The sequence below is a fragment of the Eupeodes corollae genome, chromosome 1 (genome assembly GCF_945859685.1).
Source record: "Eupeodes corollae chromosome 1, idEupCoro1.1, whole genome shotgun sequence".
Taxonomy (NCBI): domain Eukaryota; kingdom Metazoa; phylum Arthropoda; class Insecta; order Diptera; family Syrphidae; genus Eupeodes; species Eupeodes corollae.
The window spans coordinates 134413319-134432437 of record NC_079147.1 but is presented as its reverse complement, the minus strand read 5'-3'; the positions used below and the strand labels follow the sequence as shown (position 1 = coordinate 134432437).

The 19119-nt window shown below is 31.1% G+C and overlaps 2 protein-coding genes across 2 annotated transcripts; both read left to right on the top strand.

Annotated features, from left to right (window-relative positions):
• Window positions 1–2535: 2535 nt before the first annotated feature.
• Window positions 2536–9678, top strand: LOC129944863 (UDP-glycosyltransferase UGT5-like). The gene is made up of 4 exons (XM_056054526.1): window positions 2536–2689; window positions 2778–3996; window positions 8965–9254; window positions 9299–9678. The coding sequence occupies exons 1-4, from the start codon at window positions 2536–2538 to the stop codon at window positions 9676–9678; spliced, it is 2043 nt and encodes a 680-aa protein (XP_055910501.1).
• A 6303-nt stretch (window positions 9679–15981) lies between these two features.
• Window positions 15982–17813, top strand: LOC129944844 (UDP-glycosyltransferase UGT5-like). The gene is made up of 2 exons (XM_056054508.1): window positions 15982–16303; window positions 16489–17813. Exons 1-2 carry the CDS (start codon window positions 16051–16053, stop codon window positions 17811–17813), a joined length of 1578 nt encoding a protein of 525 aa, XP_055910483.1. The 5' UTR covers window positions 15982–16050.
• Window positions 17814–19119: the final 1306 nt, after the last annotated feature.

The window sequence follows — 19119 nt, the reverse complement described above, 5'->3', positions numbered from 1 at the left end:
TTGTTATTGGAAAGTAGAAGGTACTTACTACAATCCAATCACATTCCTTCTTTTCTACAAAGTTTTCAACGCAAACATGGAGTTATTACGTTCAGTATATTTTTCGTCGTTAAAGTTTAAAAAAAAAACAAGCCTACGAACAGATACAAGAAATTGCTATTCATGTGTTGTTTACAGTCAGGCTCTTGGGCGTCTTAAATTTTAGCTATGAAGTGATACGTAAGCAGTAGTTGTAGAGGTTGTAGTACCTATATAGGTATAATGTGCATACGTTGAACAAGAGATTCTAATAGAAAATACAATATATACTCTTCCAAGCCCGTTACTTTAAATTGTAAATATTTTATCAAAATAATGCGCCCTTTCGGGCTCATGCACAGTGAGATTGGAGGGAGATACATTTAATACAAGTAAATCCACACCAACAGGCCCTAGTTCACACAGGACTGTAGCACCACCTTAAGTAAGTAAAAGTAGGTAAAATAATTAAAAAAAAAACTAACTAAACAAATTTTACTTGAAAAGTAAGTTTTTCATCAAAAATTTTAATGCAATTTATAAATCAAAAAACCCTTGATTTTTATTTTTTTTTTTTCGAAAATCGTTAAAGCGGTTTTTTTTAAATTCATTTTGTATATATAAAATTCTGCAATTTTGTTCTAAAAATATTTTTGGTATGCAGTTACTTAGTGATTGTAAATATACGCTATACATTTGAATTTCGTAAAAAAATGTTAAACCGTTTTTGAGATATAAAATTTAAAAAAAAAATAAAATATTTTTAAAGATGCTAAAAAATAAAATAGTTAAACTTTAAAAAAAAATGTATCGGAAAATTCTGATTTTCGTTTTTTTGACCAAATATTTGTATTTGGGCCACTGTTAGTTTTTATCTAAAATAAAATTAAAAAAAAACGCCTAACGCGAAACTGCTCAAAACCTTTCGTATACCAAAATCATAGCGAACAATATTATTAAAAGCAAGTATAGAAGAAGTTGGGTAGAATTGATATTGGTCTATATTCAGGAATTTTAAGGAAGTAGTATAATTTATGCCCTCTTCTGAAGATCCGGAAAGACTCCAGACATCAAAGTTATTACTTTGCATTAAAATTGGCAAAATCATTTAAAAAAAATTAGTTTAATATGGAACAGATCAATAGCACTTGGCTTCGCAGAAAGTCGACTTTCAACAACATCCACAGAACGAAAACTAAAACAAGTTTGATCTAAATGTTCTTTAAAGAAATATTTTCCGTAAAGTCGAAAAAGGCGTGGTTCTTGGAACTGAGATAAATTATTTATTAAGTAATTTAAAATCATTTAAAAATCAGCGATAACCTGATTCCTCCACAGTTTACGTCCATTCATGAAGAACTAAGGTGAATATAAAAAATCTGGTATTTGGCTTAACGGATTTCAGCTGTGATTTTGTTTCGCAACTAACAAAACAAGAGAAACAATTCAATCAACTGATATCGCTTTTAGTTTCCATATGCATTATCCCTTTCTTGCATTAATAATTTTATATTTTGCGTAACATACAGTTTATCATTTTGTTTAAGAATTTTAGTTTTCAAAGCAACATGAGTATCGTCAAAGATTTGAATATAATTCGTATACAATTGCAGTAATTGTTCGTTAGAAGAGGGCATACAAAATATACTCTCCCAATTGATATATCAAATATGCTCTTCAATAAGCTGACCCTAAAGTAATGTTTGGAAAAAGCAGGTGCGGGGAGTTGGTCACTCAAGGCTACATCGACTATATCACTATCGAAAATCAAGTCAAGCAAAGTTGCAATTCTATCAGAAATATTTGTAGGATTCTTGGTGTTAACTGGACTTAAACTTAGTAAACGTTCAGGCAACTAATGGTAAGTTATCAGTTATCAGCATCCCATGTTTTGTTCTTGGTTGAACTTCTTCCTAGACACTTTCTTTCAATTAATTAAGTAAGTGAGTCATAGTTAACAAATTTAAATTAATTGACCTTCGGTTAAATTTTTTTGTTTGATAAAGAGTGTAGTGCGTAAGAACTCGGCTAGGCCTTTCATACCATTTGTTTTAAACCAAATAAATTTGTTTATTGTTTTGTAATCGAATATATATTTTTGAATCAATTATATTTATTTTATAATGCATGTATAATAATTAACAAAAACAAACCTAATTTGAAATACCAAAGATATAAAGATATTTAGTATTATTTTTACTAATCTGCAAGGTTGTGTGATTGATAAGCTTTTCAGTTTGGTTACTTTTTGGTTGCACAAATTCAAGTTCAAGGTAAATAAACATTCTCGATAAATAAATATTATTGCTAGCAGGTTTTTTGGATATTAAAAACTTAACTAAAACTAAGAAAGCAAATATTAAGAAGCTCTTAATAGTATATTTATTGGTTATTTTTAATTATTCTATTATAAGAAATATAAATAAAATGAAGTTGTTCTGGTCCGCATCTATTTTACTTTTTTGTGCAGTTTTAAGTGTGGTAAATGCATATAAAATTCTTGGAATTTCTCCGTCAATGTCCAGATCTCACTTTTTTGTGGGAAACGCCCTTTTCAAGGGATTAGTTAAAAAAGGCCACGAGGTCACAGTGATATCACCATTTTCCAATAAAACACCAATGAACAACTATAAACATATACCATCTCCCAATGTAATACAAATTATGGAAGGTAAATTAATATCCATAACGAAAATTCCGCATGAACTTAAAACCTGAACCTGATTTTTAAACTAGTTATTCGTTTGCCTTAATTTTAGAAATAAACAATCCTATAGAATTGTGGGACATGAACGTTATAAGTCAAATTTTATTAACCTCTGACCTTGGATACATCATCGCTAATAGTACTTTGTCAGAACCTTCAGTGCAAAAGTTGATGGCATCAGGAGAGAAGTTTGACGCAGTTATTTGTGAAGTTTTTCTATCTGAAGCTCTCTTCGGTCTGGCTGAACACTTTGAAGCTCCTTTAATTGGATTAGGAACGTTCGGTGCAACTTTGTGGAATACGGAATTAGTTGGCAGTCCCTCACCACTATCATATGTACCAAATATTTTCTTGCCACTTACAACCAAAATGACACTTGCTGAACGAATTTGGAACTTAGCAGTTAATACCGCCGAAACTATAGCCCATTATGTTTACCATATGCCTCAGCAGAGACAACTTTTTGACAAATATTTTCCAAATTCCAAAGTGGGGCTCGATACCATTACCAAGAACACTGCTCTTGTATTATTGAACACCCACGTTTCTCTCAGCTTCCCAAGACCATATCAGCCGAATATGATTGAAGTTGGAGGAATACATATCACCAACAAGCCAAAGGCACTTCCAGCAGAAATGCAAAAATTCCTGGACGAAGCCAAGGATGGTGTTATCTACTTTTCAATGGGTTCGGCATTAAAGAGCAGCCTGATTCCAGTCGAAAAACGTGAAGCTATCCTTCGCACGTTCAAATCTCTTAAACAAAAGGTCATGTGGAAGTTTGAAGAAACTAATTTGCCTGGAAAGAGTGACAACGTGTACATCAATGATTGGTTTCCCCAAGAAGACATTTTGTCCCACCAGAATGTAAAATTATTCATCACCCACGGAGGTTTACTCAGTACAACTGAATCGATCTTTTATGGAAAACCATTTGTCGGAATTCCAATGTTCGGTGATCAGTTCTTGAATATGGCTCGTGCAGAGGCAATTGGCTATGGAGTGACGGTTGACTACAACGAACTAACTGAAGAACTCTTTTCAGCTGCTATTAATAAGGTTATAAAAGACTCTAAATACGAAAAGCTTGCGAAATCAATGTCAGAAAGGTTTCGAGATCAACCAATGAAACCCCTTGACTTGGCAGTTTATTGGGTTGAATATGTGGCCAGACATAAAGGTGCTCCACATCTCCATTCTGCCGGACAGGATCTTGGCTTCATTCAATATCACAATATTGATGCTATTGGTATTCTTTTTGGAGGAATCTTGTTGGTTTTAATTGCAATACATGTTGTGATCTTTAAAGTTGTAATTCATTACTTTTTCAAAAACCAAAAGAAAGTGAAAACAAATTAAAACTAAATTAAACTTAATTCACAAAAAGAGAAATTAAATGCTCTCCGCCAAAGGAATATCTTGTTATTATTTATATTATAAGTACATTTTTGTAAGTATATAAGAATTACTTCAATACTTAACGCTTGAATTTTTTTGTACCTACAGGTTTATTAAAAAATAAGTATTTTTAATTAATTAAGTTAATCCATTCATTTATAAAAATATGTTCGATGTTTGATTGTTATCATATTTTAAAATTAATCAAAAATATGTTTTAATGAAAAGAAGGTAAATGTATTTTCAAAAATATTTGAAAATATAAAAGACACATTCATAACATAACTATTTTGTATGAAAAGTGTAATATACATCGTGACTACAACGAGTAAATACTGGGAATTGAAAATATCACCATAATATAACTGCATTACCTAGGTACTTCGTTAAAAATTTAAGCACCTCTGAAAAGTTCATTGGGAAAGAAAAAAGAGGCTGGGATGCCACCAACACTGACAACTTCCCATCCCGCCTGTCGATTTGTCTTGCTTAAAAGTTTGTAGGTTTTCGTGTTGGGTTAAAAATGTTGTCAGTTGAATAATTCTTAAAAATTTTAAAATTAACAACAATATTTTTCATATCAAGAAACTTTTAAGTTTGAAAAACTAGTTTGATTCAATATATTTTTAGTCGAAAACAAATATTTACCAATTTTAGTAGCATTTCTAAAATTTTTTTAATTGTATAAATGCAATTAATTTGAGAGATATCAAGAGCCGAACATCCATTTTTACCAAATTTGCGTACCATTTTTTTTAGATCTTATTTTTTTATGAAAAAACGGACTGTTGAGTTAAAAAAAAAAACTACTAAATATCGAAAACAATATTTTCTATGAAATAAAAGAAAAATTGAAGACAATGTTTTTAATTTTTGAAAATCTAAATTTTTATCAACTTTGAGTAATTTTTGTAAGGTTTTTAGGTTTTTTGTAAGAAAACTGTCAATTCGATTTTTCTCATAATGTTTCCGAATGTTGAAAACAATATTTCTAATAAGATAAAATAAGTTTGAAGCCATAGTCTCAAAATGTTGAAAAAATATTTGAGCCGAAATTCATTGTTTATCAACTTTGAGTAATGTTTTTTAGGTTTTTATTTTTTATAAAAAACTATCAATTTGATTTTTCTTTTCTTTTTTTGTTGCACAAAATTGTTTATGGGATAAGACCATTTTTATTCGTAAAATTTTAGCGGTAAAACATTTTTTTTTCAGTTTTTTTTTCGATTTATAAAAAAAACCGTTAATTGGATTTTTTCCAAAAACATACTATTCTGGTATCACGTTACAATATATAATATAAAATTTGATTCAAGTCTCTAGTGTCATTGGTTCGTGAAATATTTAGGGTTAACCAAAATGTAAAACGGCTATGGTACAAAAAACCACCCACGTAATTTTCTTGAGAGCCCTTTCTGCATTTTTATCTATATAACAAAATTTATTTGAAGTCGATATCTCTTTTGGTTCTTGAGCTATGGACGACGAAAAAACGTCGCGAACGTACGTACACACGCACTCACAGACATCTTTCCAAAAATCTTTTAATTTGACTCTAGGGACCTTGAAACTTCGAGAAGTGTCAAAATTTTCAATTTGACAAATCGGACTCATTGTAATAACTTCCTATGGGAAGTGAATAAAAAGGTAAGACAATTTTTAAGGTTGGGGACCTATTTCAATTCCTTTTTAGGATTTATACCTATCATTATTTTTTTGGGACTTATACTACTTTTTGATGTTGTTTAATTGATACTTTTTGATGTTGTTTAAATTGAAAATTCGGAAAGTTTCAGGATTTCAGTGTGAAACGTATCAACCAGTCTCTTTGATTTTGTAGCTCTTTAAATTTTAACAGTTTTATTATTGCGTCAACTAAAGTTTGATAATAATTATGGGATGGGTTCAACTATATTTCTTTTACAAAAATAGGGACTTTCAAATTGGATCTTTAATATAAATATCTTCATAAACGAGAATGGGCAATAATATTATGGGACTTATTCTTCATAGTACCCAGAAACGAGACTTATAAAAAAGATGAACATCAGGTGAGCCTAGTAAATCAACTGAATATTGGGACCAGGTAGAAGCAAATTAAAAGACTTCCCTGCATACTGCGGCTACTGCTTTCGAGAACAAAGGCCGCGACCATAAAGGTGTCGATTTGTTGTTGGAACTAGACAAGCTATTGAGTTTCAACAACAATCCTACATGAGCGTCTCGACTCTGGAGCCCTTCGTCAACAACCTGATCAATATACCTGCTTAATATTAGTGTGGCTTCAGACCAGGAAAATCTACTATTGACTTAATATGCACATTACGGCATATCTTGAAAAAACCCAGGAACTTCAAATTGTTCAAATTCAAATTGTAGCCAATTAATTGATTGATAGAACTTAATTATAGAGAAAAGCTTTACAGAGCAATGTCTTGTTTCAGCATCACTGTCAAAATGCTTAGAATTTTCAGAATATAGTTAGTTAATAGCATCAAACTACTATCAGGGGCTTATCATAAGTGCATGTGGTAGTTGCCAATCGTTCTACAAAAGCAATATTTGCCTTACTGCACACTTTTTTTTACTGCATTTTCATTTTTCAAATTCGTTGTTCATAAGAGATCTTCCTTGGCGCACAAGCTAACATTTTAGTTTGATCTGGGAGCATAACAGGTAAAGTTATACAAAACATCGAGCAATTCCCGCCATTTTATCGTAAGCTACATTTTAAATTAAAAAAAAAACCTAATTATTAAAATTTACTAATAACACATAAAGCTTTGAAGGCTATTGTCATTTCTTAACTTAAGCATAATTTATGATCTCTTATACCCACTATAGGTAAAATAATTGCGAAAATGCCAACTTAAGTTATCAAATTATTTAGAACACTGTTGTCAAGCAAGGTCTTACTATTTAATTTGACTCATTTGAAAACATTCCAAGATTCCAACAGTTTTCTAAATATGCCATTTCCGGGAGTCTCTTATTACTCTCGTTATCAGTCTGCTAACTTTTATTTTGATCTTACAAAGGCGACAATAAAACTTCAAAATTGTAGAGACAAATTCGTGTTTGAATTCAAAATTAGATTTATTAACTTCTAATAGGAAGTTATTGTAATGGGTCCGATTTGTCAAATTGAAAATTTTGACATTTCTCGACGTTTCAAGGTCAATAGAGTCGAAATTAAAGATTTTTAGAAAGATGTCTGCGCGTGCGAGTTATATCATCACTGTACAGTATACCTATCATATAGTATTATCAATATCTAATACATATATTATACTACATTTAATGTTCTCTCATATTTTGTAACGCAAAATAAGTGTAGAGCAACTAACAGTTGATTAATAATCTTTCTTTACAACTTCTCTCGATAAGTTGATATGCAAGAACTGTACTTTGAATTATTATACCAAGCATTATATTTAGTCATAGTTTTTAGTCTTGATTTAAATATTGAAGAATAAAGTTATGTTTCAATCTCATTAAGAAAAAACCTGAGTTCTCATTTTAAATCAATGTATTTGGCGCAGTCGGACTTCGAACCATTAAAAATTGAAAAAAAAAACAAGTTAAAATAACATTTGTTAAAAATAACATTTGTGTTAAACTAAAAAAAAAACAAACAAAAAAACAGTTTAATTTTCAAATCTTTAAACTTGTATATTGAATAAAAAAAAAAATAAAAAACTCATCCAAAAGTTTTCTTTTAACAGAAAAAAATGTAGTGTTTATTAAAAATTGAAAAAAAAATACATAGCTTACAAAAATATATTCTATGTTTGCTCTCTAACTAAAAAAGTTAAAAACATAAAAAACAAAAAATAACAGTGTTTAAAAAAATTTATTCTATGTTCGTTCTCTAACAAAAAAAAAAAACAGAATTGTAAAAGTTAAAAACATACAAAACAAAAAAAAAAGAAAAAAAAATAACAGTGCCTAAAATAATAAACGATTTGTGTCTGTTCTCTTTACCAATAACAATACAAACAAAACAAAAAAAAACATAGAATTGCATACCACAAGAAAGATAACGTTATTTTTAATACACTCTTCAATTGAAAAAGTCAATTCTTTTTACAAAAAATAAAAAAAAAACCCAAGCCATCAGCACATAAAACCAAAGAGAAGTATAGAAAATAGCGGGAAAAAGTAATGAGGGAGACAACTTGGAACAAATGAAATTTGAATCAACATAAGAAGAAAACTACAAATAAAAAATTTAACCATACTGTATTTTATGAACTGTACATACATATCTAGACTGTAAAATAATAACAATTAATTAAATAGCTCATCTGATATTTACATATTTAGATAACGAAATAATCAATTAGTTATATATATATACATAATTATTAACATAATACATATATCTAACCAAATCTTATTTCATTGATTTTTAATTTTGTTTATATATTTCTTTTACTAATTTTTCGTTTGTATTAACACAATGGATGATAATATCTCACCAATAGATAAATTTAAAATTGCATTGGATCTAATTACCCGAGTCCCCGAATATAGTGGGAATGGGGAACAGCTAATAGAGTTCATTGAAAGGGTGGACAATTTGATTCCGTTATTAAATTCTTTTCCAGCTGAATCTTTATTAATTTTGAAAGGTTATCTTAGGGACAGGATCACTGGTAAAGCCAGAGAAGCTTTCCAAAAAAGAGGTAGATGACTGAGTGGAATGATTTGAGAACAATTCTTATTGAGGAGTTCGGTGAAAGGGTTAGTAGTGGAGTTTTGATAGATAAAATGCGTTCAGCTAGAGTGAAGACAACAATCGAAAGTTATTACAACGAAATAAATAATTATCTATGTAGGATCAATAATGTTAATTTGCTTCAAAATAATAATGATCAACATATTATAGCCTCAAATAACCGCATTGCTTTGGAAGCATTCAAACATAGTTTGCCCGAACCCACAAAAACAATAATATTGAGTAGAAATCCTAAGTCACTTCGAGATGCATACAAAATAATATTTGAAATTAACCATCAAGACTATGGTAACATGCAAACAGATAGATTTTCATTACTCTCAAGTTCAAACAAAAGGCAGCCAGGAAGTCACTTGGCGAAAGGTTATCCTAGACAAGAACCGGATCAAGGTACAAGAAACTATATGGTAGTTCAAATCGAAACCAAAATTTAGAACAGTTTCATAGCCAAAATACCGGATATAACAATTCGTCTCCAAACGTCAATTCTGGTCGATTAAATCGAAATGTTCCCAGTGAATCTCAAAATAATTTCAACAGGCAATTAAGTAGTAATAGTAATAGTAATAGGCAACAGCAAGGTAGTTCTAGACAATTTCAAAACAATAACAATTATAATTCGAGATCTAACCAATCGAGACAATTATCGAATAATAGATCTCTAAATAATGATACAAATCAGAGTAGTTCATTCCCGAATAGGAATCAACCTTCGGATGGTCAAGAACCAATGGACGTTAACAACATAGAAACAGATTGTCAAAGTGAAGAAAATTTTCTTGTAGAAGCCTCGGAAAATTTCCATCTCCAATAATAGAATTGACTGTTAATGGTCACAAAATTGATTGTTTAATTGATAGCGGTTCAACTATGTCTATTTTGGATGAATATTTATTACCTGATATTAAACCTACAAAAATAATTAACCCAATATTAATTAGTACAGTTCTAGGAAAAGGAAATATTTTTTACGAAAAAATTTCAAATGTTCCGAATGAATGGAACCTTAATGCTACCATGTCTTGGAAGCTTATGAACCTAGAACACAAACCATTTAATGCAATAATAGGCTCGAATATTTTAATACCTCTAAAAGCTAAAATTGACTTCAATAACTGCCAGCTCGAGATTAACGATCAAATAATTAAATTTAAAGGATTCGATTGTCCATATTCTTACGAAGAAATAAATATACTAGAGCCTGTAGAAAATCAAGAGACTTGTAATTTAATGAAAAAACTGGACTTATCTAAACTAAATCAGGAAGAGATAAAAAATGTCAGGGAATTAGTAAAAAACAATAGTGACTTATTCTTTATACAGGGACAGAAATTGACCAGCATTAATATAACAAAACATGAAATAGTAACAACAACTTCACAGCCTATTTATTCTAGAATTTATAGATTTCCTCAGGTCCATGAAAAAGAAGTTGAGAGTCAGGTGAAAGAGATGTTGAGTCAAGGAATTATAAGGAAAAGCAACAGTCCCTATAATAGCCCCATATGGGTTGTTCCGAAAAAAATTGATAACTCTGGCCAACAAAAATGGAGGCTTGTAGTGGATTATCGGAAATTAAATGAGGTGACTGTTAGCGATAAATTCCCGATTCCAAACATCGAAAATATCTTTGACAAGTTGGGTCGAGCTCAATATTTCAGCACCTTAGACCTGGCAAAAGGCTTTCACCAGATAATGGTTGACGAAAAAGACCAAGCAAAAACCGCATTTTCCACTTCTTTAGGCCATTTTGAATATATCAGAATGCCTTTCGGACTTAAAAATGCCCCTTCAACCTTTCAAAGGTTGATGAATAAAGTGCTGGTGGGTTTAATAAACAGAATCTGTGTCGTATACCTCGACGACATACTTGTCTTTAGTACGAGTTTGGAAGAGCATAAGGTCAATCTCAATAAAGTTTTTAAAAGAATTAGGGAATATAATCTCAAAATCCAGGTTGATAAATGTAGTTTTTTCCAGAAAGAAACGCAATATTTAGGACATATTTTGACGACCAACGGTATTAAGCCTAATCCCGATAAAATTGCGGTGGTGGAAAACCTCAAATTACCGAAGACCCTGAAACAAATAAGGAGCTTCCTAGGTTTAACGGGTTACTACCGTAAATTTATAAAAGATTACGCCAAAGTCGCCCAGCCTATGACGAAGTATCTGAAAAAAAATATGCGCATAGACATTTCAGACAGCCAATATGTAAATGCTTTTGAAAAACTTAAGCAACTCGTTACTAACCACCCTATTCTTCACTATCCTGATTTTCAAAAAAAAATTAAATTGACAACAGATGCCAGTAAATATGCAATCGGTGCCGTCCTAACCCAGGACAACCACCCTATATGTTATACCAGCAGAACCTTGAACAAACACGAATGTATGTACAGTACAATTGAAAAAGAGCTTTTAGCCATCGTTTGGTCAATGGGGTATTTTAGACCATATTTATATGGAGTTGAGTTTGACGTGCTAACCGATCATCAACCAATTAAATGGCTGCATTCAAAAAAGGATTGCAAGGATATTAGTTCAAAACTACAACATTGGCTTTTAAAATTAGGGGAGTATACATTTAAGGTAGACTATATTAAGGGAAAGGACAATAATGTTGCTGATTTTCTGAGCAGGATTAACGCAGATGAAAATGAAATTAACGCTGTAAGCCTTAATGAAAACCATTCAGAAGAGAATTCCCAAAGCGCAGAAATGGGCACAATTCACAGCCAAATTGAAAACCTTGACAATCATATTCCCATAGTTGATACAATTGTAAACAAATATAAAACACAAATTATTCTACTAAATTCAAAAACAATAGAAACGGAAACCATTTTTAAAAACAAAAAAATTTATATTTCAGAATCAGATATCAACAACAAAACAATGATAGATATTTTTAGGAGACTTATAAAAAAAGGTACTACCGGAATTTACACGGAGTTAAATGATCATCTTTATAATCAGGTACAGTTAGCATTGATAGATTTATTTGGAAGCTTTAGGGATATTAGATTCAGGCGATGCTCTCATTTAGCAGAAGATTTAAAAACTGAAGAGGAAGCTGTCAGGTACATTCGAAATGTTCACGAAAAGGAAACAAATCATCGTGGTATAAATGAAAATTTTGAGTTTTTAAGAAATAAAGTATATTTTCCAAAATTAAAAATACTCATTCAAAAATTTATAAACAATTGTTCCATATGTCAGGAAGTAAACATTAAGTACAATTTAACGGAAACTCCTTTTGATCAAAACGAAATCGTTGGTCTGGATACCTGGACTATGAAAGGACAAAGATTTTTGACAAGTATTGATAGGTTTTCGAAACATGCCATGATAGTTGATCTCGCTGATAGAAATCTTATCACAGTTAGAGAAGCTTTGAGCAAAAGACATGCCTCACTAGGAAAACCCAAGCTTTACATTGCTGACAACGAATTTGACGCATTAGTCATCAGAGATTTCTTAAGGGAAGAAGGCATTGACCTTCATCTCACGAAACCTAACAGGCACACTGGAAACTCTGACATTGAGCGGCTGCATAATACATTAAATGAACAAATAAGAGTAATGAAATAAACCCAGAATTCAAGGAACGAGGTATGAAAAGCAAATGCTTTAAGGCAGTTGAATTTTATAATAATTCGGTTCATTCAATAACGAAAGAAAAACCCATTAGTTTCATTTTAGGGCAAATCGAATCAAGTAAAACTAAAGTACGGGATCGAATTAAAATTGAAAAAGAACGAAGAATAGAAAAATTAAATAAGGACAGACAAAATGATAGTTTAAGAACAGAAGAACAGGTCTTAATAAAAAATTATAAATCCCTCAGGCATAAGCAAGAACCTAAGTATAAATTACATAAAAACGAAAACTTGCATCCATGTAACATTAAAAGAAAGTATAAATATACCTAAAAACGAAATATGTAAAAAAAAAGAACACTTTAAAAAATTATTTTAATTAATAAATTTAAGAAAAATTTAAAAAAAAAAAAAAAAAAAAAAAAAATGTATCTCGATTTTCTTTGCGTTAATATACTATTCTCGAATTTGTTATTTTATAAATGTATTATAGGTATCTATAGAAACTATACAAAAAATAAAAAAAAAATTATTAAATTTATTTTTATTGTTATCTATTAGTCGTTATATAAAAATATGTTTTGTTTCAATACAAAAAAAAAATATGTATAATTTCGACTCAGGAGATGTCGAAACAAAGGGGGGAGAAGTTATATCATCACTGTACAGTATACCTATCATATAGTACTATCAATATCTAATACATATATTATACTACATTTAATGTTCTCTCATATTTTGTAACGCAAAATAAGTGTAGAGCAACTAACAGTTGATTAATAATCTTTCTTTACAACTTCTCTCGATAAGTTGATATGCAAGAACTGTACTTTGAATTATTATACCAAGCATTATATTTAGTCATAGTTTTTAGTCTTGATTTAAATATTGAAGAATAAAGTTATGTTTCAATCTCATTAAGAAAAAACCTGAGTTCTCATTTTAAATCAACGTATTTTGCGTGTGTACGTACGTTCGTACGTCCGTACGTCCGTTTTTTTCGTTGTCCATAGCTCAAAAACCAGGAGAGATATCGACTCCAAATAAATTTTGTTATACAGTTAATAAGGCAGAAAGATGCAGAAAGGGCTCTCAAGAAAATTGCGTGGGTGGTTTTTTTACCATAGCAGTTTAAAAAAAAGGTGAACATTTAGGTTAACCCTAAATATCTTACGAACCAAAAACGCTAGAGACTTGAATTAAATTTTATATAATGTATTGTAACGTGATACCAAACAGGTATATTTTTTGAAAAAATCTATCTAACTAAAAAAAAAAATTTGTCACCTCCAAAACTTAACGACTAAAATATAATTTCATCTCCAAAACAATTTTCAGCAACTATAAATTGTTTTGTATATATAACTAAATAAAAATTTAAAAAAAACATTACTCAAAGTTGCTAAAAATTGATTATCGATTCAAATATTTCAAAAACTTGAAATTTAGGCTTAAAACTTATTGTATCTTATAAAAAATATTGTTTTCAACATTCGATAAAATTTTGAAAAAAATCGAATTGACTATTTTTTAACAAAAAATAAAAACATTAAAAAAAAATTATAAAAGTTGGTAAAAATTGATTTTCGACTTAAATATTCATTTTTATCTTTCAAAAACTATTGTTTTCAACGTGCAGTAAGATTTTGAAAAAAATCGAATTGATAGTTTTTTTACAAAAAATTAAAAACCGAAAAAAATAACAAAAGTTGGTAAAAATTGAATATCGACTCAAATATCTTTTCAAAGCTTTGAGATATTGGCTTTAATTTGATAAACAATTTTTGTATTGTAAATGACATACCATGGATTAACTGAGTGGAAGTATGCATGGACAGTGCCAAGGCCATTAATGGAAAAACGTCTGGTGCTAATTGTTAAAAGATGTACCAATAGACATTGCGTTCTACACCTTGGCAATGAAAAAAATGCCGGTCTTCCTTAAAGTGGTGTTGGACGAAAACCTGAAAATAATTCCATTTATTAAATCATGGCTAAAGAATATAAGGCATTTGATGACATGGGTAGTCTTCATACGTCTTTACTTCTTCACGCCAGAAGTGAAGTGGCTTTCTTTCGGAAAAGAAACATTGCTGCAGATTGAGTTCTTGATTGACCTGGCACCAGATTCTTCGATAAAATAGCTTTTTGCAACTTAGAAATCTTTGTCAGAATTCTGGTGTATGTTGAAAGACGAGTTCAGTTTACTGTCAAAAAATCAGGGTTCTTTGCATGTGTTGCAACCCAAACAAAATATAAATCATGTCTGGTCTGATATACTGTTGCATTGTCCCAAATTTAACCAGATAATTCTGCTTTATACAAAAATAAGCATTCACTTATTTCCACTAAAAAGAAACACCATATATGTAATTGTAATGCATATAATATAATTATCAATTCCTTATTAAATTAAGTTAGCATTATTCTTGTGCTTTTCGTTGTAAAAACTATTTCCTGAATTAAATAAAATAAACGTAATTTGAAAAAAAAAACGTTATTTTATTTGCTACATTTAACTATGAAAAATGGCATATGCGCAACGAAGTGCTCCGCGTGTAATTTCTCACGCAAAAAGTGCTCCGCGACTAAAAAACATTGGGAACCGCTGTTCTAAAAAATGATTTTTATCAAACCTTATTTAAAGTTAAATCTATCAACCAACAGTTGAAGTTATATAAAATGCTTATTCGGCTTAAAAGCTTCATTCTTCCCATAGTTAGTTCTATTGAAGTCAATATGTATAAAATCAAATGCACGCAGGAATTCCGTCTCGGTAATTCCAATGTACTCAAGATAACAAATAAGATGCTTACTATTAATGTTAGCAAGTAAGAAATTAAAGTCAAGGCAGCTAGAAAAACGTTTTGGACACACAATTTTCTGATAATTATACTATATCAATCTTTTGGATATAGGATATAGTTTTTGGGGTTTTAAGTTGGCAAATCAAATAGCTGAAAGTAAAAGTTATGCATCATTGTGTATCATTCTGACTTGCTTGCCTTCTATTCCACACACACACAAAATATTGTGGAAAGTAAATGTTGAAAATTGCTCAAACTGTATCCCTGGAATATGACAGGGCTACAAACTCTTTTTCTGTATACTGATTATACAAAAACAAGAAAGGAAAATCGCTAATGGCGTGTACTCCGTTGGGCAAAAGTAATTTTCTTGGTAAAACTTTATTTAAAAAACAATATGTCATTGTTTTATTAATGTTGATAAGTTTTCATTCTTAGCTTTGATCAAATCTTTAACGATTAAAAGTGATAATAAAGTGGTACACATTTTGATCTACTTTTCGATCTAAGCGGTATATCAGTAAATGTATATTAATCGAAGAAATTCAAGTGACTAGACAGATTTATATCTCTTACATTTATTATAACGAACAAATCTGATTGATTTACACTTTATCACGCATAGATAAGGAATATTGATTATTAATTGTGATTTTCACCTGAATGAAATTCGTTGAAATTCAGATATTTAGTATGTGTTTGCTTAGTTTGAAACGAGACCGGTAGCTGTAATTAATGTTCTTTAATTTAATTTGAACTTAAGATCCATTTGTTGAAATGATAATCGCTAAGAACATAGTTTTCAGAAGTGTTTTACTACTGATTGCAATAATTAGTGGTGCACACTCATACAAGATTCTCGGAATATTTCCCTCTATGTTAAAATCACATTTTTTTGTGGGAAATTCTCTTATGAAGGGTCTGGCAGAGAAAGGTCATGAAGTTACAATGATTTCTCCTTTCCCTGAAAAAATTAAACTAAAAAACTATCGTGATATTGTGACACCTAATATTTTGAATATATTCAAAGGTAGATAATAATTATATCAACAATTAAATAGTAATAATATATATATATTATTATTATACATATATATTAACAACAGCACCGTGTTGGAGTAGCTTTGTGTACAACTTTTGAAAACCCTTCTGATATACACACAATGTGCAATATAAAATAAACATTTACACATTTTTCTTGTGAAACCATTTCAGATCACACTAACAACACAATATCCTTACGAGACAACAACTTTGTAGAAAGCCTTAAAGAAGTTTACACGTTAGGAATGATAATATCAAATAGCACTCTGTCAGAATCTTCCGTTCAAGAACTTCTAGCTTCAAGGGAGAAATTTGACGTGGTTGTATGTGAGGTATTCGTTACGGACGCTCTTTTTGGTATTGCTGAACACTTTAATGCACCCTTAATTGGCGTGAGTACATTCGGGGCACGTTTGTGGAATACGGATCTTGTTGGATCGCCAACACCGCTATCATACATGCCAAGTGATTTTCTTCCGCACAGCCAACACATGACCCTATATCAACGTATTGAGAATCTAATCTATAATTCTGTAGATTATTACCTGTACACTTTTCATCACCTTCCCATTCAAGAAGATCTCTTTCGTAGATACTTTCCAAATTCGAAACAAGGATTAGATAAAGTACGTAAAAATACAGCATTGGTGTTGTTAAATTCGCATGTGTCTCTAGGAAAACCAAGGCCATATATGCCAAACATGATCGAAGTCGGTGGAATGCATATCAATCGCAAACACAATTCGTCGGCGCTGCCTTCAGAAGTTAAAAAATTCTTAGACGAAGCCAAGGATGGAGCAATATACTTTTCCATGGGCTCAGGCTTGAAAAGCTCATCTATACCTAAAGAAAAACGAGATGCTATCCTTGCAACATTTAAATCACTCAAACAACGAGTTCTATGGAAGTTTGAAGACAAAAGTTTGCCTGTTAAAAGTGATAATTTGTTCATAAGTGATTGGTTCCCTCAGCAGGAAATTCTCGCTCATCCCAATGTAAAGATTTTCATTACTCACGGAGGATTACTTAGCACACTCGAATCAATTTATGTGGGAAAACCCATAATTGGAATACCCATGTTCGGGGATCAGTTTATGAATATGGGACGTTCGGTTTCTGAGGGATATGGTATTGCTTTGGATTATAAAAAGCTAAATAGACAAACCTTCTCCGCTGCTATTAACGAAATGTTAATTAATCCAAAGTATGCGAAAAAATCTCAAGTAGTTTCGAAGAGATACCGTGATCAGCCGCTGGAACCAATGGAATTGGCTACGTATTGGGTGGAATATATTGCTAGGCATAAAGGTGCTTCGCATCTTCATTGCGCTGGACAGGATCTAAGCTTCATTGAATACCATAACATAGATGCTATATTAGTTGTTTTTGTTGTAATTTTAACAGTTGTATTGTTGATAAGTTTTATATCATTTAAATTAGTTAAGTATTTAATTCCGAAGAAGAACACGAAAGTTATTAAAGTAAAGGAGAACTAAATAATTGTATTGTTTCAATATTGGTGAAAGATTTCAATCAAAATATTTGGAATTTCATGGCTAACTATTTACAAAAAATTGAGTGGTAAGCCTGAAGGTTAGTTTCTAGAATTGGAGTTTTTAGCCAAGAAAAGCTTGTAGTTATTAAAAATTTCGCCTTGACATAAGACTTTACTCTCGAACCAATTAGAGGTCATGGTTTATTTGGCTAAGCACCCTGAAGTTAAATTCATATGTGGCTACTGACAGAACCATCGTCCTGTAGGTACAGCAGCAGCTTAACAGTTACAGTAAGATTTCTGGAATATCAAAAGCTTTGACCCAATATAAAAGGCTCAGTTGGGTTTGAGTATTCGCCTGCGTATTTCAATGATAAGGTATTTGAAAGATTGCACTTCTTCAAATTTATGTTCCTCTGGCATGATTGTTTGACCAACTCCTTTTTTCGCGCTGTTTTGCACACACGCTTTCCTCATCCTTAACGGCTTCTGCAAAAGTCTTTTGAGAATGCGCCTAGCCGCGTATCGTGCTTTCCTATTTGACTATGTGATCTACTAAGAGATAGCGAGCACCTTTAGCGCTTCAAATCTAGTACCGGCCGTATGTTTTTCGTGACCTGAATTGCAGTTGAGTGATGATTTAGTCTGTGTGCTTTGGAATTGATTATAAATACTTAAGAATGCAGTGGCCAATGGCGTTGTTAGCCCGCTGCGATGGAGCTTTAAGACGAATAGCAGAGCTAACAGCAATTTGTTTGCTATATATACCAAGAGATATTAGGTAATGTAGGGTATCCAGTGCCGAAAATGAGGCTAATTATACATAGTCAAGCTGAACGTTAGACTTTATAAAGTTTTTCGCGGTTTATGGCTTCTTTTAAAGCAATTCACTATACTACCACAACTTAAAAACGGTCTGATTACCGATGTGTATAACCAATGCATAATTCAGGGTTGTAAGTTCCATTTATTACTAATAGCCTTTTTTGCAAGAAAAGAGAGCTATAGCAGCTTTTTGGACTCTTGTATATTCCAATTTGATATTGAGTATGAATTAAGACCTAGATATTTGGCTTGTCTGAGAACTTTAATTGAAGCTGTGAAAAGACTAAATCGAAATGAGTAAAAGATGCATAGAGAGATAACACCTGACGTTCTTTTGTCGCTTGAATCCCTTAATCGTCATACGCTGAAAATAGTACACTGGCTGCAGTAATAAGTACTATAGAAGTTTTAAATACTTTTAAAAAATTACAGGCAAAGTGTGAATTCCAGTTGAATTTTACAAGTACGGCACCAATGAGCTG